The sequence below is a fragment of the Gobio gobio genome (genome assembly GCF_949357685.1).
Source record: "Gobio gobio genome assembly, chromosome: 19".
NCBI classification, from domain to species: Eukaryota; Metazoa; Chordata; class Actinopteri; order Cypriniformes; family Gobionidae; genus Gobio; species Gobio gobio.
The window spans coordinates 38,371,683-38,395,023 of record NC_137112.1 but is presented as its reverse complement, the minus strand read 5'-3'; the positions used below and the strand labels follow the sequence as shown (position 1 = coordinate 38,395,023).

Here is a 23,341-nt window from a genome sequence, read left to right as displayed (position 1 = left end):
ATCCACATATAAGTTCTTTTAAGTATAATTAGCTATTTTCTTTATCTGTAGGTACCTTGGAATGCTGTATGTGTAGGCAGATTGCCAGGTTTTAACATGACCTACCTGAAACACTGTCATAATGGCAGCAGGGAAAGTATCAAAGTTTGTGGGAGGAGTGCCTTGCTCAAAGTTAAACCTGGCAAAAAAAAAAAGAAAAAACATCAAATGGACTTTTACAATGATAACATGCTATGCATAGTGATTGGTTGTCTGTATCTAACTGAGAAACTGATTAATGGTGTTGGCAGCGAGGTGTAGATCTATACTGACTGTCCACCGAATAGCTGCATGCCAAGAAGAGCAAAGACCACGATGAAGAGGAAGAGAAGGAAAAGTAAACTGATAATGGACTTCATGGAGTTCAGAAGAGACACTACCAGATTACGCAAAGACGCCCAGTATCTGAAAAAGACAGAGAGACAGAGAAATACATTTAGTACTATATAACAGACTTAAATAACAAACTGTGACAGTTTTATATACAAAGACAAAAGTTAAATTCTAACATCGTTTATGCCCCTGATGTTACTTAAATCTCAGATTGACAAATGGCTAAAATTCCAGTATTTTCCTCAGTCAAATCTGTCATTTGGCTTTAGAAGATGTGGAATATAGCATTTGGACTACTACTTTGGTGCTTTCATTGTCATTATTAAAGACTGAAAGCCCCAGTTTCCAATGACTTTCATTGTAAGGAAAAGAGCAGTGTGAACAGTGTGCATGACCTCTTTTTGTATTCCATGTTGAAAGCAGTTTGGAGCGACATGAGTGAGACTTTTTTTTTGTTTTTTGTTTGAACTATTCATTTAATCTAAACAAACCACAAATGAAGACATGAAAAAAATCAGCAGTGTAATCTTGTACTTGGTTCAAATCTCAAGAGGGGGACAACACAAAAAACAACAACAAAACTTTGTGATGGCAACTCTGAGATTAAATGAAAGAAACAGAACCCACTTGGTGACTTTGAAGATCCTAAGCAGTCGGAGAGCTCGTAACACACTGATTCCAAAGGACGTCCCCGGCTTTACCATGGCCCAGAACACCTCAAATATGCTGCCAACGATGACCTGAAACACGTACACAGTCAAATCCCAAAACAAATAAGGAACACTCTGAGGACTGGCTAACAAGAACTCAAGTCTGCATTTAATGTAGGCCAGCAGCTTGCGGAGGTTAAAAACAGAGGCAGAGATGTAAAAAAAAAAAAAAGCGAATGGGAGAGAAAGTGAGACTTTAAATGGGCCAAGAGAGAAGGGCACTCACGGTACAGTCGAAACGGTTGAATGAGGAGTGGAAATAAGGGCGCGTCCCCAGTCCGTACATCTTAATCAGCATCTCTGACATAAAGAGGCCTAGGAAAATGAACTCAGCATAATCTGGAGAAAAAGAGATAAGATAAAAAGTGCGAGAAAAGGAAACGGTGAGGAAGGAAGGTGTTTAATGAGAGCAAAAGTAGAGGAAACCCAAAAACTATTTGAGGACTGAAATGGACAATGGGACATAATGCCGGCCAGATTCAAAAATAGGTCTGCCACCATAACAAATGTACAAACAAACAACTCACAGAGGAAGTCTGACAGTAGCTCGGGCTGATCGTAGTGTACAACAGCCACGCACAGTGTGTTGAGTCCCACCAGGCTGAGGACGGTCCAGTAGAACGCCTGAGTCTTTACAATCTTTCGAATCAAGAAGCGAAGGCGGCGCTCTTTCATGTTAAATGCAGTTCCGTCACCCTTCCCACTCTTTATGCTCCCACGAGCAAAAGGTGACCCTGAGAACATACGCACATAGCATTGTGACAACATTCAGATCACTTGCTCTGGCATGTACATTGTAAGATCTTTACGTTTTCAAATTAAAGAAACATATTAAGTAATTATAGTTCCTTTCCTATATGATCTGAATGATTCTTACCAACTGCGTCTCCCATGTGGTCCTCTCTTTCTTCTGGATTTAAAAGGTCAGCTTTGTTTTTCTTTAATGTGGGCCTGCGACGAGATCCTGTGCAAAAACACATTCAGGGACGCCTGTGAATTATTACTGCATTTTAGGCATTAGAGCATGTTTGAATTCTGTGACTTTCTTTAGCATGCACAAAACAGGAACATTCTTACTGTCACTGGGGCCATTGTCATCCTCAGCGAGTATGACCTCCTCTGTAAAAAGAGACACAGAGAGCATTGATAAATGCCTGATGTATACTCAGTTTTAAGTTTCCAGTATTTTTACATGTATTTCTTAAATGCAAAAACACCAACAGTTCCAAACTAGTCTAAACTAATGGTTAAATTCTGCAGACAATTCAGGACATTAATTGATATCTATACATATGTTTATGTGTTTTATGCACAGACCTGCTTTGCAGATCCACTCCAGATATCCATTGAGTTCTCTCTCTATCTGCTGCTGACGTTTGAGCTTGAGGAACTCGCTTCTGTTCTCCACACGCTCTCTTTCTTTGGCAAACTCACTGGGAGGAAACCAAAAAAAGACAGACAGAAAGATACCTGTATAGTTAGCAACTACAAATCCAGGAACATTGTTTTGTACAAATGATGGATGGATGGAACAATAGATAGAATAGAACAACAGGCACAATAGAACAATAAATAGGTAGAATGATTGATAGAACAATAGAATGATATACAGATAGAACGATATAGACATAGATATAAGTAGACATAGATGAGCAAAAGAACGATCAATAGGGACAGACAGACAGACAGATAGATAGATAGATAGATAGATAGATAGATAGATAGATAGATAGATAGATAGATAGATAGATAGATAGATAGATAGATAGATAGATAGATAGATAGATAGATAGATAGATAGATAGATAGATAGATAGATAGATAGATAGATAGATAGATAGATAGATAGATAGATAGATAGATAGATAGATAGATAGATAGATAGATAGATATTACCCTGAGAGGACACCCAACACCAGATTAAGCATAAAGAAGGATCCTATGATGATTAGGGGAACATAGTACATCCAGTTCCAGGCACTCCCTAAGGCATCATTGCTCTGTAATACACACATATTTATCAGATATTGTCATCTAGATCCAAAGTACAGTTAAAAAAAAATGGAATCAGTGTTAAATCATGGGCTTTAACTCTTACGTAATAAAGCATGTCCGTCCAACCCTCCATGGTGATGCACTGGAAAACAGTGAGCACGGCAAAAAGGACATTGTCGAACTGCGTGATGCCATAGTTTGGCCCTATCCAGTATCCCATGCACTCCGCGTCCTCCGGACACTCTCGAGCACCACAAGGCTGTTCGTCGTAAATCTCAACTGAATAATGTAAATGCACAGGGTTTGGTAAAAGGCATACAATTCAAAGGTCAACTGTTTTACTTTTGTCTTTGAGAAAAGCTCACATGTGACATTGTCGAAGCATGTGCGGTGGAATTTGCCCATGTAGAACTCCAGGCCAATAATGGCAAACATAAGGATGGCCACAAATAAGAGCACGCCAATTTGCAGAAGTGGAATCATGGCCTTCATGATGGACTTCAGCACCACCTGCAGGCCTGGAGAGTAATGTCATTATTGCATGTTGCTCAAAGAGCTCTGACAAACATAGATCGACGCAGACAGAACGAACACTCACTTGGAATTCCTGACACCAATTTTAGCGGCCGCAACACTCTGACTGCTCGCAATGTCCGCAGGTCTAATTCTGACCCCACGGAGGACAGGATACTGGAAGACAGGAAAAAAACAGAGAAAGGAGGCAAAAAACAGTTAATGCCTGTTCATTAAACCCAACAGCTTTAATTTACTTTCTTCTCTTCCATTTGTATTCAGTCATCTGTTTATATTCCAAATGACAATTTCTTCACCAAATCTCTTTCAAAGGGAAGTTTTGTCATATCTCATTTATGGGGAGAAATTTGCACCAACTATAGTACAGTCACATGCATACACACTAACCTGAGAAGAGGTCAATCGCAGGTAAATAATTGATCACACACTGCTCTGTTCTCACATCACACACTGGTCTGATCATCTGATCTTTAAAGGCACACTGAAGTGGCTTGAAATGTGCAGAATTATTCAATGTGTAATTTACAAAGAAACAGGAAGATAGGGTAGGACTTATCAAACAGTTCCTCCCCTTTGTAAAAATAGCCAATAGTGTTTAGTTTCTATCGCAGCTCGGCGAGAGCCGTTGAGCCTGCAGTTTCCTCCTAATCTCTAACTGTTTCTCCTCCTAATCTAACGCCATACCACGTTAAAATATAGCATTCTGGGCAGAATTCAAATGGGTCGATACTTTTTCTTGTATGCACTGATTTGCACATATGATCCGCTCTGTGCTATCGTGTCTCTGGACCGAAGCAGACTGTGTGCGTGTGACACTAATTTGAAACCAAAAGACTTAATTCGCCCCAATGGAAAGGATATTTACAGGCTGAGGATCGTTCTCTATCACCTATATAGTGCACTATGAGCCATTTACCATTTAGAAAATAGTAAACGTGTTAACAAATGACCGATTTTTGCCACAGCTTCAGTATCTATTGTATCTAAAATGTACAGGGTGGGACACTTGGACAGAAAATCTGATGAGAAACTGAAGTGCAGAGTGATCAAAATCATTGATCCATATTGGCTTAAGTGAGAGACTAAGTTTTAAATGCTTATAACTTCTAAATGCTAATTGTGTTATTGTTTTGGAGCACACTAGCTTATGTAAGACAACAGTAAGGCAAACATATTCATACTAAAAGCCAAAAATGCTGGCCAGAACTTAAATTTTGATTTCAATGTGTGTGTGTGTGTCAGGTAGCAACATATTCAATCAGGGCTGACCAAAGTTGCTGCATTCACCTTTTAATATCTTTAATATCTTGTTGTTATCTCTTTTTTTGTCTTTTGTCCCTTTATATTTTGTTGCTTATGCATTATCAATACTTTAAAAATGAAATAATATATATTGATGCATTTACTCTTGATGGAAGTAACATTATAACATTTATTTCAATCAAGAGGTGCATACATTTTTGGTCAAGATCTTGTAATGACAATGCAGGAGTCAAGCACTGTGTAAAGTCTCCTCCAGCACATCCCAAAGACTTTAAGTGAATTTAAGGTCTGGACTCAGAGGTGCCCATTCATGTGTAAAAATTAATCTTCATGCTCCCTCCCAACCATTCTTTCACAACTTGAGCCTGATGAATCGTGTCATCCTGGAATCAGCTGCGGGATGATAAAAACAGGAGCATATGTCTCACTTTCGGTAGACCGCTGCGTCGTTAACGTGCTATCATCATTGTTTCCAGGAACCGGATGTAGGTACCTAAGGCGGTAAGGAGAATGCTCTGCTAGTTGTTTGGAAGATGATAATGTGTTTTTGGTTACGAGATGTGCATTCTGTTTAATGTATGTTTTTTTGTAATTGTTTAATATATGTTCTTTGTTAATTATCGCTGTTTCACGAACTGGATGTGGACACTGGAGAAGGTAGGTAGCCTGGATGCCAGCCGAACTTAGCCCCGCCCACAACATTTGAGGCTGGGAAGTTCGGTCTAGACTTGATCCATTGTGGAGCAACTATTCTCGAACCAGAGCTGTTCGGACCAATGAAATTGTCAGGGTGGGCTTTATACGATGATGGACAGATGATAAACAGTAACGTAAGCATTCACGTCACCAAAGAGCGCTTGGGTTCAATTCGTTCTAATCCTAAACGGAGAACTTGTTCGTATTCGCATTCATCTTTACTATTTCTTTCAAAAATGATGATCGTGTTGGTAAGTATTCTGTGTATCCTTAAATTATTTTTTACAACACCGGCAAAGATCGTTTACGCTCATCTTCTTCTTCTACTTCTTTCAGCATGCGTGCAGTTGAGTTCTGTTGACAACTATGCGTCGCTCCATTGCTCTGATTGGTTGTAGGTCTATCCAATTGACTGCAGAGGCATTTTCTTTCCTGGTTCAGTTGAAACACACCTCATAATCACAGCCCAATGGAGCAGTATCAGACTCTATTCTGACTAGAATCTGAGTATGACGACATCAGGCTAGAAGGTAGGGACAATGTGCTTTTAGTCATACGAGGTACATGTTCTAGAAGTGCTGGTCTGTATTTGAGAATTCTTGACTCCCTTTCTCAGCTGTGAGAACCGGAAGCATTTGCTGGATTGTTTGCTATATTTGATAATTTTTGTTTTTTTTTGTTTGGCGTACTGAGCCAGATAACTAACCCAGCTCCCAAATTCACAGTATTGTTTTATGTTTTTATATGTATTTTCTGTGTCTTGGCAGGGCCGGCCCTGAGTACCAGGGGCAGAGGACTGGCTCTATTTTGGGTGGTGGACAGTGTGTCACTTCCTCACATCCTCATTAACATAAGTCTGTGTGTGAGCATGCACAGTGCGGCACAGTGATTCTTCATTTGCGGGTGGTTTAGTCTGACTTTCTTCCTTTGCTGGTAAGTCAGTTCCCTGACATGACTTTGTCCTATACCCTTAATGGCCAGTTGGGTGGGAACAAATGTTTCGAAATCCATTTTAATATTGTTTTTATTAAAGAATTGTCAATAAGGGGTTTATTTTTGTACGGTGGCCCATGTCTCTGACTCTTATTGGTGATACGAACCTGTGTATGCCTTTGTAGGCCGTTCATTCTAATTCTTTGAGTGAAATTCTCAGGGTGGAGTAGTCGGAGAGTGTGAATGGTATCATTCTATTCAATTTTAATTTTTATCATTCTAGTAATTTCATTAAAATCCCCCCATTGCCCTCGTACCCCGCCACAAATATCTTATTGAATTTTTTGTTTATTTGAAAAAGTGTACTGAGTATTGGGAAATGCATACAAAATGGTTGAAAATTATCGAAAATTTACATCTGTAGTTCAAAGAAAAAAAGAATCAAACAATAACACAGAGTTATAGTTGAGCAATGACAATGAATTCAGGATTTAGAAGGCAGCCCTCCTTTCTTGCTCTTTTTCCAACACTTTTTCACTCCCTTCTGCTGTTGCCTGTATATGCAGCGATGCCAATGTTGCTAAGAGCTCATTCATTAGTGGTTATGATATAGAGCGCCAGCCGCTGGCTCGGTCAATAGGCCTTTAACTGCTCTGCCATCACATGCAGCAAACACCTACGTAAGCTAAAAGAAAAGAGAGAGAATGGATAGATGGACTTAAGCGAGACTGGACCGAATTCAGCAAACTTGTCTCCTGACTCATTCTCTAATGTCTTCTGTTTTTTCAGCTCTTCCTGTTAAGCTGCTCCATTGGCAAGAACATTGCGACTAATTCAATCAATGATCTGAATCATATTAGTTATTTTGTGATGTCACATAGTGCAATAATGTTTTGAGAATGAGGATGAGGTGGCGCCAACTCTATATAATAAGCGTATAGGATCTGTCTCGAATACTCACAACCAAACCCAAATTGAAAACCTGATCACAGACCAGCAGGCTGTGCCCTCTTTGAGCCAACCCAACTGAGATATTTGGATGAAATGGTCAGTAATTCATTTACATATATCTGAAGTCTCATGTAACAAATAACACCTATTTATGACCCATCTCGTGTGATTCAATAAGCCTGAGACAGTTGCAAATCTACATTTGACACTTAAAGAACTGATCTGAGATCAGGACTAAAGTGCTTCGGCTGCTGATATAAGATCAGTTTACACTTTATTTTGTGGAACAGTGAATACTTAGATGCGGAAAGGGATAAACTGCCTCCAGGTCAGGCGGTGAAGAACACTTTATGTACAGTAAGTGCAGTCAGGATAACAGAGCACCGCTGACTGCGCTGATATCCTACTACACACTAAAAGGCCTGCGGTATTTTTGATGGAAGAGTGGACTGACGTGTGTGTGTTAGAGGGAGGAGTGTGTGCAAGTTTGAGACAGATGGAGAGGGGAAAAGAGTGTGTGTATATGTGCAAAAGTTTGAAAAGAAAGGCTGCAGCCCTTGCGCTCGGGTTAGAGTAGAAGAGCGGGCCTGTCCACATCTATTTGGCTGATAAGAACTCTCTGTTGTGAGCTGTCAAAGAAAGTCCCTTTCATAGGAAACAGGATGTTATTTTGAACACAACACACACACTGACTGGCCAATACTGAAATAGGTACAATTTATGATTGATAAATGAATCTTTAAATTACATTTTTATATTTTCTGAAGAACATATGGGAGTATATAGTGGTTGGCAATGGAAAAACATGAGTTTATCACTGAACAATATATTATACTTTGTCTACTCTTTAAACAGCATTATCGTAAAATGGAACACTGTAGCAACAGCTTTCTTACTTGTATCCAACAGCATTTTGCTTTGGGCGGAACTGACAGAACAGCCGTTTCTATCAGTTTTTCCCCTATGTTTGGCCTAAAACACTGTGTTCATGGTCATCCAGTTTGAAATGTTGACTACAAACACTGAGGTTTTTTAGATTTTCCCTTGAGGCGTTCTCTACGTATTTATGATTCTTTGCAGCCTTTAACTGCTGTCTACAATACTCTGGATCCTTCACTGGAAACCGAAAGTAACTCAATCCCACTAAACGTTTACTCTTTAAAACAATACAAGTCGACACCATAATGATTAAAAGTTTGCTAAGAAGTTTTTGCTACTAAAGCAATGTGGCTTGACTCTGGTCAAATGTATCCAAAGCTGACTGGTGGGAGTGGCCTTGGATGGCAAAATACCCAGTGCATTATGGGTGCTGAGGTTTTCCTACCTATTTGGCAAAAGGGAAAACAACAGCCTTTTTTTATTTGTTTTCTTTAGGGAGGTAGCACCCATTTCAACATTTTCTTCTCCTTTCTACTGTATAGCCAGCCAAGTATTATTGAAAGCCCATTTTGCCAGGGGTGAAGTACTCGTTTAATTGCCAAATAAGTCTCTGTATTTCTCACAGTGTTACATGAGGTAGTCACTGCCCTCTCTCTCAGCACCAGTGGGAGAGTCCTGTGAAGGGAATAAAGCGTGATTTGGGACACACTGGAGAGGAAAGATTGAAAGACACATGGTTAGCCCTGAGAATGACAGAGCAACAGAGAGAGAGGTAAAGGGAAAGAGAAAGCCTCCCGGCCCCAGGGAGAGGACGATGACAAGGTGAGATAGAGGAAGGGAGTGTGGGATTCACAGGAGCGTCAAGGCCTTCGTCTGCTGGGGAAAACCTGACAATCAATCAGAGTACACACAATGACGAAAGGCCTTTCTCTTTTCACTTTTTCTCCCTACACCAGTTTATCACTCCTTCTCTGCACTATTGCACTGTAGGTGTTGTGTTTGTAACATTACCTACACATATGATCAGAAAATTAGCACAATCGAAAGACATATCATAACCCAAATATGAGAAAAAGGGCGTGGCTATGATCTAGTGAAATGGCTAATATTGTTTACAGTTTGTATGTGTATGATAATATATATTAGGTTAATTTGTGTATGCTTTAAGAATGTTTCTAAGAATAGATTCTGCGTTGTCTTGCTCATTTACTTAAAAAAAAATTGAAGATGTTGATGACGACCGTGGAAGTCTCTCTCCAACATCACGCCACCAGGTCTCTCCCCATTCACGGCATCACCATAGCAACCGGCGATTCCTCTTTTACGGAGTCTCCACGGTTACCAGCCTCCTCTCATTCATAACCGTTGCCGTGGCAACGGGCCCTCTGTCATTGATGGAATCTCGGTATTACCGCGGCAACCAGGCCAGGAGTGAGAGATAAAGTGTCCCCTTTCGATTGATCTCTTTTATACGGATTCTATGACTGACCACAGTGTCATACTTATCCACAGTTTAACCACTGACTACATAAAGTCCACCTTTTAGCATGTCCTCTACATGTTGCTCATGTTGTCGTCATGTGAAAACAGCTGGTTCCTGCAATAAAACGGCACAGGAATCCTCCAGCTTTTCGTTCATGCTGAATCTAGGTCATGCTGATATGCAGCCGAACTCTACATTATTCAATGCTGTACACTCAGGCCGGGGCATCTGGGAATACAGTGCATTTGTGCGGTACGTGAGGGTGTTTGTTTGGGGAGTGTGACAGAGATCTGGTATCACAATCTATATTCTTGAAACAAAGTTTGTAAAACTGGCCTCTTGTTTGTGGTGGAATAGGTTTCTTCTTTGTTAACTTCTCATATAGGACTAATGTGTGAGAGTTTGATCTGATTAGCATGGTAACAGACTGCTGGAAGAGATCATTTTCACCACTGGGAAGATGATATTACTTAACTCCTTATCAACGGTTCCTAAATGGTATTCTCCTCCTCCTTGACTTAGCTTTCTTTCTTATCCTTTCACACCTACCTTGTTTGGTCCGGATTTTCGGACTTTTAAGTTAGGTCTGAATCAAAATTACAGGTGTGAAACCTCCCCCAGACCATGGAACAGACGAAATTTGTTCAAACGAAAAGAGGTAGTCTCCGGATCAAACTGAATAAAGGTTTGGTTCGTTTCTAGTGCGAAAGCATTTTCTGCATGGTTCGGACTTTCAGACCATTTACAGGAAGTTCCTGTTTATGTTTAAATATTATAAAGTTATTTTTAAATTTCCTCTAGGCTATATTGATTATATAAAGTGAAAAGATGCGTAATATGTCAGAAGACAGAAGGTCAGAAATTATTTTGACCACTTCATTAAGTTTTGTTTTGTAGAAGCTTTTCTTTAAAGTGAATTTTGTTTTGTATAAATTGTATCTTAATTTTAATCGTGTTTCACCAGCCAATTACCTGGATTTAATAAATAAGAAGCATATCGTGACATGGAGGCGCCGGAACGATCACTTGCATTGCTCTTGAACATGTCACATAAATAAACCGAGACTCAGACATGAGAAATATGTGTATAGAAAGCTTGAAATATCCACTAAACAAAACAATTCGAAACTAAAATAAATAGTCAAGCAATGCGCACTGTTCACTAGTGGCAACAATATGCGTCTGTTCATTCATTCTTGACAAAGACGCTGACGTCAGATGCACGTCCATTTACAAAACAATCACTGTCAAGATGCAGCCCACGTAGATAATGGCGACAGGACGCAAGTATGCCATGTAAAGTTCTTTAGTGCGCTTGCATAATTGCAATGTGAAACCAAACCAAAACTAACCAAATGTATAAAATGTATCAAAACATGAACTTTGGTTCGGACCTTGGTGCGGACTTTCAGGTGTGAAAAGTCACTGATAAAGCTGACATCCCTGTTATTATTGCTCACACTTAACTCTAAGTATTACACCTTGGTGTGTAACTTCACCTGCACTATTTGTGCTACAGACATGAATGATACCCAGAATCATGTTGCTTACTGAGGTAAACCATGTTTTTACCAGGGTCAGAAATTAACTAAGCTTTTAGGAAAAGTAAAAAAAGTTCCCTTTTGGGCACTGGTCCACTTTTTTTTATTTAGGATTTTCTTTTGGAGGGGGGGGGGGGGGGGGGGGGGGGGGGTTAATTATTTGTGAAATTTACTAGCAATTTCTGAGAGTTTCCTACATCAAATGTTTTTCAATGTACCCTTGGACAATTTATCCTTTAATATTTTTAGACTTATATTGAAGGAGCAACCAAGTCATATCTAAGTACTAGAATATCAAGTTTTTTTGCTCCTTCTGATCTCAACAAAGCTGATGGTCACTCCCTCTCCCTCTAATCCTCTCCTCTCCTTGTTACCAAGCACCCGCGCTTTCTTTGCATCCTCATGTTCCCCCTACCTCTCCCTCAGCCCTCTCCTTTTCCCCCTATTAGTCCCCCTCTTGCAATGTTACTTTTGTGATGAAAGAAAAATGAGAGTGAGAGAAACATGGAAAACCTCTTTCACCCTTTACAACTACATAACACAATGATGCAGTCTCTCACTATCTCACACACACACACACACACACACACACACACACACACACACACACACACACACACACACACACACACACACACACACACACACACACACACACACACACACACACACACACACACACACACACACACACACACACACACACACACACACACACACACACACATCGTCCATTATTGCCTTACTTTCTCTCTCTGGCTTTCTGTTGTCACCCTTCCCACCTGTCCTTATGTGGCAACCAGCATGTGTGTGGCCTTCTCAAGGACAAGAGTAAGAGCAACTTCACCAGCACACACAAGCAGAAGGTGTATGTTAATGGGTGTAACATGTTGTGTGTGTGGTGAGAGAGAGAGAGAGAGAGAGAGAGAGAAAGACAGAGAGAGAGAGAGAGAGAGAGAGAGAGAGAGAGAGAGAGAGAGAGAGGTTTTCTACCTGTGAGAATATTGTACCACTGCCATCATTTCCATTATCATTATTGCTCTGCAGTCATTTAGAGAAAGACATCCTTCCCTTCACCTCTATATAGGGCTTAACCACACACTCACCCTGAAACACACTTATTCTAACATCAACACACACTCACGCACAAACACACTTCACTTAAAGTGCATCTATTCCTGAAACACGCTTTTAACCTGGTGTCCGGTCGGCGCAACGGTACCGTTAACACAGACATAACTTCCTGGACATGTTCTCAAAAAAGATCATGTAGACACAACCCCACAAGTTCACACTGTCTCTTTGGAAATCATTTAGGGATATTGGCGGAAATGATGCAGACAATTGGAAGAATCAGGATTAGGGAGGCAAACCAGATTTCTCTAACTCATTTAAATTACACAGATATTTAGATTATGTTTTACAAGAAAATACTACTTTCTGTATATATATATATATATATAAGGTCAATGTGAAACAGTTCGAACACATTTTGCTTCCATTAACTGACATATTCCTAGTCTTGGGAATTGATTGGATTATGAAAAAAAAAGTGGTTAAGTAGAAGGTAATTTCAGAGGCGGAGCCATGGTGACAGTGTGAAACTGGACTGCTTGCATGAACGGATTGCATTAACACACAAACTGCAAATTAATGTCTTTTTTTAATCAAATGTAACAGAATGCTGTTCCATGTTGTTCAAGCCCAATTTAACCACTCATCTTGATCCATATTAATGTTTAAATCTCTTCTCCTCTCCATATTTTTAAAAGAAGTGACTATATGTAAGTGTAGACATAGGGAGAGGGCAAACCAGAGAGTGTAAGAGAGAACGATAAAGTGAGAAAAGCAAAAAGAGTGGTGTCTTCTCTGGCCTTCCATGGTTCTCTCTTATTACATAACATCGCTATGGAAACAGCTGCACATGGCAGCGCTAAGGTGTGTCCAGAAACTGAGAAATCTTCTACAGGCTAAACCATGGTGTTGTTCTCTCAGTCTTGCTCACTCTCTCGCTCTTTTCCTCCCTGTCTCTCTTCGCTCTGTGTGCCAGTAGTGAAGTCACAGATTGGCACGGAGCAGGCAGCCAATAGCCAGCGCAGTCACGACTCAGGAATCTGCCAAGTAAGAGCTGTACATTGGCAACACGTGCACAAGCAGTGGCAATGGTAATGCAGAATGTGATAGGGAACTAATAACGGTATTGGTTCAAAATGGAAGGACTACTAAATGGTAGGACTCAGCGATAAGGCATAAAAAAAAATCTCTGTATTTTTTGGGATGAATGCCAATATATTGTATCTGGGTATTTTATAAGCATTTTAAAATGTTATTTTACATCCTGCCTGTTGTCCTACAAACAATGTTCATATTCAAAGCTATGAAAACAAATATAGTGAATGTAACCATGCAGGCTATGCTTTTTAGCCAATTATGTACAAAAAAGGGTAAAAATCACATAACATTCTAACATTGTAACATTACAATCTAAAAACAAAAATAATGATTTCATTTTTAAATTTACTAAACTAAAAATGTTATTAAATAAAAACAGACAAATTATATTAGCCGTGATTACCCCATTACAATAGTCACGTTACAGTTTCTGCTATCATAAAATTTCCCTTACTTTTAGGCAGGGTTTGACATTAACATTTTTGCTCACCAGCCACTGTGGCTAGTGGTTGCCACAATTTTGACATCGATACCAAAACTGCCATATAGATATTTTTTATATTATCTCATAATTTGTCAGGTATATTAGGCTGCTGTTACTTTAAGACCTGACTCACAGATCCATTATACTGTTACACATGCGTTTTCTTTCTCAACTGTTTACGTTTACTTTAAACATAACTGACTGCATTCACGTGAATACTCGCCAAGACCGGCATTTTGACATTATGTTGTGTGTATTTGACTGTTTAAGCACAATAAGCAGCGAAAAAGAACTCAATTTAGTACTGAGAGGCGGCTTTATGTGCATGCACATTGGCTGTGAGCACAAAAGGGTTAAGAGTAAAATTATGTGCAAATTATGTGCAATCCCACGCCGAAATTCAAGCCCTGTAACACCAACAATATTCATCCGGAGAAAATGAAACGAGCGAGTGGAGGCGGGTTTGTGTGTCAACTCGCTATCAGAGGGATGATATTGTATTGAAAAATCAATATTTTTGACATGATGTCTTTTTAAAAGACTACAATTGAGAAAAGTATACATTATACATAAAATTCAACCCGGTTGGCGAGTGCTAATGTTCAGCCCTGCTTGTAGGTTTAACATTTTAAATAAGGCACATTTATTCTCCAAAATACATATATTTTAGCAATATGTATATTTTAGTCTGTTTGTGTGCGGTGGCGCTCGTTCATTGAAGTCTGTGAAGTTTAGTGAAGATTCGCTTGCAGAAAGTTTGCCCTCTCCTGACAGCAAAATGGAAATATTTGCATGGCTTTCGAACATTTATAGTTGTGTATACCTGTGAAATGTAAGATATGCACTGAGTAAAATACCACAACCCTGAGTAAAACGCATTAAACATCGCAAGTATCTATCTGTCAGCACATGTAGGCCTATCGGTTAGATTATTTGACGGGGCAAGCTGCTTTAAACTATGTGTTAACTATATCTTACTACTTATTTTGAAGCCCTTAATATAAAGCATGGCCAATGTTTAGGACAAAGCGGATTATGCACCTTCCCCGCAATAGTTCACTCCTCCGCTATTTTTCAGATGCGCTCGTATCAAACTACTGTATATCGATTTAAACGTATTGTCTTATTCCATATCGTTTATAATAAATATATATCGATATATCGTACAAACTTGATATACTGCCCAACCCTACTAAATGGTGCAGAATTTATTTAAAATAAGAAAAAATTAAATTAAATTAAAAACAAATATTGTTCATTATTCTTTTTTTTTTATTAGATACACATATATGTATATTATAAATTATATATGCATCACTTTTATATTCATGTCTTTTCATTATGTACAAACACACATTTACTGACTTTGAAAAAAAATCCTGATGTTGAAAAAAGCAAGTTCATGTCATTATTTGTCAACTACTTAAATGCAGATTCAACAGGAGCGCTTTCAGACTGTCCGCTGTGACCAGTGACCGCTCTGTGACCAGCAGCAAACTCTGCTCAGAGGTCATGAGAGTCTGTCACTCTGCTGTCAAGCTTCATTGATGTCTTGATGTAAAATCTACGAGGTGAAACTAAAATGTAGAACTAGAGTTTTCGAGCTGATGGAGAGGCACTCGAGGGAGTACTGCAACCACAGCTCTTGTCAGTAGCAACATCCTTGTTCAACTGACACTAAAGAGCATTTCAGACACTGAAAACGGACAACCACGGCTAAACGTAAGAGCATGTGAGAGGGAACAATGAAATGTAATGACATCAGTGTCCAATATTCTGGTCATTATTTTCAGACTAATTCTAACTGGAGTTCTATATTTTAATCAAACACAAAGCAATTCTGATTTCCTTGCCAGTCGAAAGGCTAAACAACCTCAAACTACTGTAGCAGCCAGTTTTTATTACATCACAGTCATAGTTCAAATATGACAACTCTCGGAATAGTCTTAGCATGTTATTGAATATGACGCTGTAAATGCATTTGCTCTTTGTCGGACTAGATCTGCAACACTACTAGGGATGGGACGGTATGAAAATTTCATAAAAAAATTTGGGCTGGGTAAAAAATATTGTTTTCTCGATTTTAATCGATTCTCATTTTTACGAGCCGATATCTATTCTTAAATCCCAAGACTCGATTAGTCATCCTGTTTTCAGTTGATGAATGAATGGGACATAGTAGCGCACCTGCCATCCAATAAATTGCAATAATCTTTGTGCTTTGTTACTATTGATATGAAACGAAGTCTCAGATTTCAAATGACGTCCATTTTATTACCAAATTCAAAAACATAAATACCGTTTTGGCACTGTGGCTTGAGATCGCTTTGGCGCAGCTCAGCTCAAGAGAAGTGGCTGAGCACATGAACTGATCTTCTCTTCCGCCTTAATACCGGTTACAGCGTGAACTATACATGAATGAGTATTTGAAAGTGTGTTAAAAGATTGAGTACAACTTACCGAAATCTGTATCATGTCACATGGAATCGTTCAAGCAGTTTCAACCGTGGAAAGACTTGTAACATTAAAACATTTGTCACATTTACCTCAGAAAAACCATATCCAGTGTCCATAAAGTCCGCTAGAAAAATGAACTCTAGAGAGGAGTTTTAAGAGACTCTAAGAGGCATTTTGATAAATATATGCACCATATTACATATTCATTATAATTGTTAATGTTTTTCAATATTTAATGCATGTTTGAATAAATCTGGCAAGTTTTTGACAGCCACCATTTAAATGTTTATATTTCAAAAAACGAATTGGAGTAGAAATATGTTTATCTAATTGTAAAGTTAATATTTTTAACTTTATTATTATAAAAAAAACATAATTGAGTGTAATCTAAGTGTTTGTATACAAATGCGTTAATTTTTACCTTCAATATTATAGTAGGCTAATGTAGCCTAAAGGCTACAACTGACTCCCATAGTTTACAGCATTAGTTCAGAGATTTGTTTTCCTTGAGTAAATTTGCCATGTATTGTACTTGATATATATATCCAAAATAATCGATATTGAATCGAAATCAAATCGAATTGCAAGCTTGTGAATCGAAATCGAATAGAATTGTGAAATGTGTCAATACCCAGCCCTAAATAAAATGTTAAAGGGTTAGTTCACCCAAAAATTCTGTCATTATTTACTAACCCTCATGTCGTTCCAAACCCGCAAAACCTTCGTTCAGCTTCAGAACACAAATGAAGATATTTTTTATGAAATCCGAGAGCTCTCAGGCTCCTCCATAGACAGCAATTTAATGAACACTTTCAAGGCCCAGAAAGGTAGGAAAGACATCATTAAAATCGTCCATGTTACTCCAGTGGTTCAACCTTAATTATATGAAGTGACGAGAATACTTTTTGTGCGCAAAAAACAAACAAAAATAACGACTTTATTCAACAATTTCTTCTCGTCTGTGTCAGTGTCCTACACAGTTTATGTTTTTACTGCAAGTGCATTGCTTCCTAGTTATACGTCAGAAAAACGGCTCACCATTGGCTAACTCCTGCGTCAGCATCACACGCATGCATCGTGGTGCTCACGTGAACATGATCGGCCAATGGTGAGTCTCTGAATGACGTACAACTAAGAAGCTCTGCACTGCGCTAACAACGTAAACGGCCTAGGACACAGACGCGAAGAAATTGTTGCATAAAGTCGTTATTTTTGTCTGTTTTTTGCTCACAAAAAGTATTCTCGTCGCTTCATAAAATTATGGTTGAACCACTGCAGTCACATGGACTATTTTAACAATGTCTTTACTACCTTTCTGGTCCTTGAAAGTGTCAATTGCGTTGCTGTCTATGGAGGGGTCGGAGAGCTCTCAGATTTCATCAAAAATATCTTAATTTGTGTTCCGAAGATGAACGAAGGCCTTGCGAGTTTGGAACAACATGAGGGTGAGTAATAAATTACAGAATTTGTATTTTTGGCCTTTAAGCAAGCAATCTCAATCTCAAAAGCCAATTAGCTTTTGACCAATCAGCATTTATGACTGAACTAGATATTATATCGGCCTCCTTAGGGCAATATAACGGACATGTCCTCACATTTTTAGAAATAGCTAATCATGTTTAAAGAGTTGTGTTTTGCATGGCTGCAGAATGAGGAAAATTGGCTCTGTGAAACAACAACTTTAAGACCAAGAAAAAGCTTCTGCCAGCTGGTAATGTTGGCAGTGGACTGAACAACTGTGCAAGCAGTAAGCAGTAATCCTGCTATGGCTAGCGCCCATTACCTACCTCATCAAATTTGGACTACTGGACTAAAATCACATCACAATATTTATAGTCAAATCAAAGTTGAAATGTATTTTAGACCGTTTCTACAAGGGATGCAACAATACAGTTGGTCCATGGTTCAATACATACCTCGTTTTTTTAACCACGGTTTTCAGTTCGGTTCTGATAGCTTGTCACATCAGTGTTTTTTGCTATTCTATTCTTAGGCGACAGGAACAGCAAGAGGTTAAGGAGAAAAATATGTTTTTTTTTTTTGCAATTCTCTTTTATTTATTTTACTTAAAAGACTTGAAAAACCTTACTTAAACTTAAAACTTTACTTAAAAACCCTTGTACATATTCCTAGTGTATAGTATAATGGCAGCTCAGAGCTGTACAGCAGCATTTAAGTATAACATTGAATGAGTAAATGTAAAAATAAAACACTACATAGACTTCATTATAAAATATACATTGTTTCTTATTTAAGCTACTGTATTAAAGTTTTTCAGTCAAGAGCAGTGAGTGATTTTCTCTTTGTCTTTTGTTGTTTTCTTAACAATAAAGGAATAGTTCACTCAAAAATGAAAATTCTGTCAGCGATTACTCATGCTCAGGTTGTTTTAAACCTGAATAAAGCTCTTTCTTCTGTTGGACATTAAATATATTTTGAGGAATGTTGGAAACCAAACTGGTATTGAACTGTCTGTGTTCAACAGAAGAAATTAATACAGGGTTGGAACAACATTAGAGTGAATAAATAATGACATCATTTTAGATTGAACTGTCCCTTTAAGGAGAAACGGCAGCGTGTTAACTAGGCTGCGCTGCTGTCAATTTAAGACCTGCTCGCATCTAATATACAGACACACGCGATTTTACTTTCACTTTAGACATAACCGACTGTGTTTATGTTAACCTTGTGTGTATTTGACAGTATTAGCGCAGTACGACTACTTAGTCCAGTAATCACGTGTTTGACAGGCTTTTAGTGTGCACGCTCAGAAAAGCGCATGTTAAAAACAGTGCATAAGCATGCGAATGAAATGTTTAACCGGCAAGGCTTTAAAACGCATGCAAATAATGAACTTTCGTGAGTGTAAATAACTATAGTGTTCCGTGAGTATAACTCTACCACTAACGTGTGATGTGAATGTATGTCGCGTTGTTCAGTATATTGGTATGGAGGCAAATGATAGAATGTGTACTGTGTACAATGTTTTTTTTAAAAAGCAGATTTTGGAGACATTTTAATCGTCCACGATCAAAAATCATGATAACTGCACACCCCACCCACACCACAGATTTGAAAGATGTTGGTGCGCACTGCAGCCTCTCTTCACCGCTTTGTAAAAGTGTGAAATCTGACACCAGCATTGCAAGCGTGGCTAAACACCCCCTAACTTTAATGCATAGTGATCGGAAATTTGCTCATATCAGCGCGTAGACTCACAGGCACACTCGAACAGAGCCAATTCGGAGGGAAATAAAAATAATTAATTAAATGCAAAACCGAAACAAAAAGCAATTCACAAGCGCGTATTGAACCGTGAATGCCGTACCGAACAGTTCAATATTATATTGAGAACTGTGGCATCCCTAGTTTCTACGCTGCTGGGTCACTAGAAAATGGGAACAAATCTAAAAGTAAAGGTCTGTGCTGGTAAAACATATATAATGTTAATAAATGTTTTAATAAATATTCAATATATAAAACATTTTAAATGATCTTATTTTAATTTAAATAAAAGGTTAAATATAAAATATGTAATCAAATCAAATCAAATAAATGCTCTCTTGGACAGAAAGAGAGAAAAAACACACACACACACACACACACACACACACACACACACACACACACACACACACACACACACACACACACACACACACACACACACACACACACACACACACAATCACTTGCTTCTACAATTGACACAACATGGCAGTCCAACATGACAGTATGCGTGCCTGTTTGTTTCAAGTAAAGGTGTGTATGAGTCTGAATGCAAACAAAAATCAAAGCTACAGGAAGCAGCATGGTGGAGGATGCATCGTGTCATCAAAGAGTAGCTCTTTCTCTCTAATACACACACACACAAAATCACACTAACACAGATACTGCTGTGAAAGTCAGCTGATGCTTACAAATGTGTCCAATATGCGCACACAGCAGTCGACGTGAGTAAAAATGTGAGTATTGAGGACGTAGTTAATGATTAGCCATGTTCAGTTTCACAGCTGCTTGTGTGTGTGTGACGATCTGGCTGTGTCTAAAAGCGGGGCTAGTTGATTGATCATCTGCAGTAGTGAAAAGCAGGTTACTGCAGCAGCTAACGAAAACACACACACCCGCTCGCCCTGCTCCATTACATTTCCCTCGTTCTCCCTTCCCCCTCCACCTCTATCCTCCATGTTCTAGTTTTTTTTCTGTCCTTCCTCCTATCATTTCTATTTTCACTAGTTCCCTGTTGAAAAGACAAGCACTGCTGGTCAACAGTGCATGGTGCGTTTTGGATGCTGGTATGTTGGTGTCCTTTAAGGTACAGTCTTCTTAAAGGGACAGTTCAACCCCAAAAAAATTCTGTCAATATACTCACCTTCAAGTCATTCTCATCCTGTATGACTTTCTTACACTTAAAATACATTTACGATACCCTTCAAACGTTTGAGGTTAAATCGTCTCTTGTGTTCAACAAGACTGCATTTATTTGATCACAATAATATTGAGAAATATTATTATAATTTATCATTTATAATATGATAAATGTTTTCTATCTTAATATATACTTTTAAATATAATTTAGTCCTGACTCCTGTGATGGCAAAGCTGAATTTTCAGCATCATTACTCCAGTGTTCAGCGTCACATGATCCTTCAGAAATCATTCTAATATGCAGAGTTGGAGCTCAAGTAACATTTCTCATTATTATCAATGTTGAAAACAGTTGTACTGCTTAATATTTTTGTGGAAACCTAGATTTTTTTTTTAAGTTAAAAGGACATTAATGTATAAATGCATTTACTGTTACCTTTGTTACCTGAATTAAAGTATCAATAAAAAAAATCTTACTGACCCCAAACTTTTGAATGATAGTGTGTATAAAAATATATTTTTTTTAATACAAAGTCAGTGGCAATAGATACAAATTTGTTACCATTCACTTATGGAAAAGAGCAGTTCAGACTTTTGCGTTCCACGTATGAAAGTGGGCAATACAGGTATGGAACAACAAGTAAATGATGACAGATATTTCATTTTGGGTGAACTAGTCCTTTAACCAGCTTAACCAGCAAGCCCCCCTTTTTCAATCATAATGCTGATGCTAGTGGACAAGCATTTTGCCAACCAAACCAGCACTAACCAGCATAAATGAGCTTTTCAGGATTTTCACTCCATTGTGGATTCTTCAGCCTCTCATCTCCTTCTCCTCCAGTCTATACATCTTTCCACATCAACCAACACCTTCTCTCTCTCTCTCTCTCTCTCTCTCTCTCTCTCTCTCTCTCTCTCTCTCTCTCTCTCTCTCTCTCTCTCTCTCTCTCTCTCTCCTCTAATTTTCCAATATTTCAAAGCCCAGGGGAATGGAGTAATGGAGTCACATGACCCTGCCCTTCTTTAGAACTGCAATACTACAACACACCCTCCTGTCTCCCTCTCTCGCTCTCTCTCTCTGCTTCCCTGTGAGGTGACATTTCAGACGTGCCCTGATGGTTGCTCCCTACAGTGCTGCTGTGATCCGCCCTGTGTTTGAGAATCCACGTGTGTGTGTGTGTGTGTGTGTGTGTGAGTGTGTGTGCTCATTAAGGCATGAGGGAGCCAGTGTCCAACCAGACCTCTGCTGTGTACGTAGTGTTGCTTTGCACAGAGAGTTCCAGAGGGGGTGTGTCTTTCACTGGGCTAATTTAGGCCATGCGAAAAGTAAATCTTTTAGCATACATGTTACCGATAATGTGCAGTCATAAGGCAATCAATGGATCTATCATCTATTTTACATACAAGCTAAGAGCTTAAAAAGGCCATGGAAACACAGACAAAAAGTGTTTTTTGTCATTTCTGACTGCATGCAAAAGTAAAAATAATGACTAATTTAGTCTGAATCATGAACAAATGACTCTTTTAATTAATCTGTCAAAAAGAGCCACTCCAATTTGAATGTTCAGTCCCTCACTGAACATGCAATTACACAAAAATATTTGACATGAGAACGCCACCATCGACCAAACAGTATCATGTATTTCAAAGAGCGCTCTAACAATTATTTAGATTGACTCATAAATCGAGCAGCTCAAATTATATTTCATTTGGTCTCTGAAGTTTGTATACAAAAGCAATGACATCAGACACCATGCAGTGAGTGTGTTTGTTTAACTCACCCCGTGAGCACCACTACAAAGTCCATCACGTTCCAGCCGTTTCTCAGGTAGGAGCCCTTGTGGAAGGCAAATCCCAGCGCAAGAATCTTAATGCCCGATTCAAAACAGAAAATAGCAATGAAATAGGGCTCTGTGTCATCCTGCGAGAGAAAGAAAACACACAGTGCCTGTATTTATTAACAAGTGACTCTTAAATTGTCCTGTGCATGCTTGAACAGAAAGGAGCAGATAAAATAATGTTTATATGGCAGTTAAACTACTCCTTAACTATGTGTGTGTGTGTGTGTGTGTCTGTGTGTGGGCATGTTTTCGTGAAATATCAGGACACAAATGTGTATAATGACATGGGTATGACATAGGTATTACAAAAAGAGGGTGAAATATGAGGACTTTCCCATGTCCTCACTTTTCAAATTGCTTATAAATCACACAGAACAAGTTTTTTTTCACAGAAAGTGAACTGCACAGTCTCCTGTGAGGGTTAGGTTTAGGGGCAGGGGCAGTGTAAGGGGATAGAAAATACGGTTTGTACGGTATAAAAACCATTACGCCTATGGAATGTCCTCACATTTCACAAAAACAAACATGTGTGTGTGTGTGTGTGTGTGTGTGTGTGTGTGTGTGTGTGTGTGTGTGTGTGTGTGTGTGTGTACCTGGTATTCACTACATTATGGGGACCAAATTAGGTACGTAATACGTTAAGTCCCCACAAGAATTAAGTG

General features: G+C 38.8%; 1 protein-coding gene across 1 annotated transcript in view; it reads right to left on the bottom strand.

Moving 5' to 3' along the window:
• cacna1ab (calcium channel, voltage-dependent, P/Q type, alpha 1A subunit, b) overlaps positions 1 to 23,341 on the bottom strand; it is an 81,183-nt gene that overhangs the window by 56,649 nt on the left and 1,193 nt on the right. The window contains exons 2-14 of the mRNA XM_079844138.1: positions 22,620 to 22,759; positions 3,676 to 3,767; positions 3,420 to 3,595; positions 3,181 to 3,336; positions 2,979 to 3,082; positions 2,400 to 2,515; positions 2,160 to 2,201; positions 1,960 to 2,046; positions 1,610 to 1,816; positions 1,309 to 1,421; positions 1,000 to 1,112; positions 313 to 444; positions 106 to 178 (exon numbers count right to left, since the gene is read on the bottom strand). Of these exons, the coding sequence (XP_079700264.1) occupies positions 106 to 178; positions 313 to 444; positions 1,000 to 1,112; positions 1,309 to 1,421; positions 1,610 to 1,816; positions 1,960 to 2,046; positions 2,160 to 2,201; positions 2,400 to 2,515; positions 2,979 to 3,082; positions 3,181 to 3,336; positions 3,420 to 3,595; positions 3,676 to 3,767; positions 22,620 to 22,759 (1,551 nt within the window). The remainder of the gene's footprint in view (positions 1 to 105; positions 179 to 312; positions 445 to 999; positions 1,113 to 1,308; positions 1,422 to 1,609; positions 1,817 to 1,959; positions 2,047 to 2,159; positions 2,202 to 2,399; positions 2,516 to 2,978; positions 3,083 to 3,180; positions 3,337 to 3,419; positions 3,596 to 3,675; positions 3,768 to 22,619; positions 22,760 to 23,341) is intronic.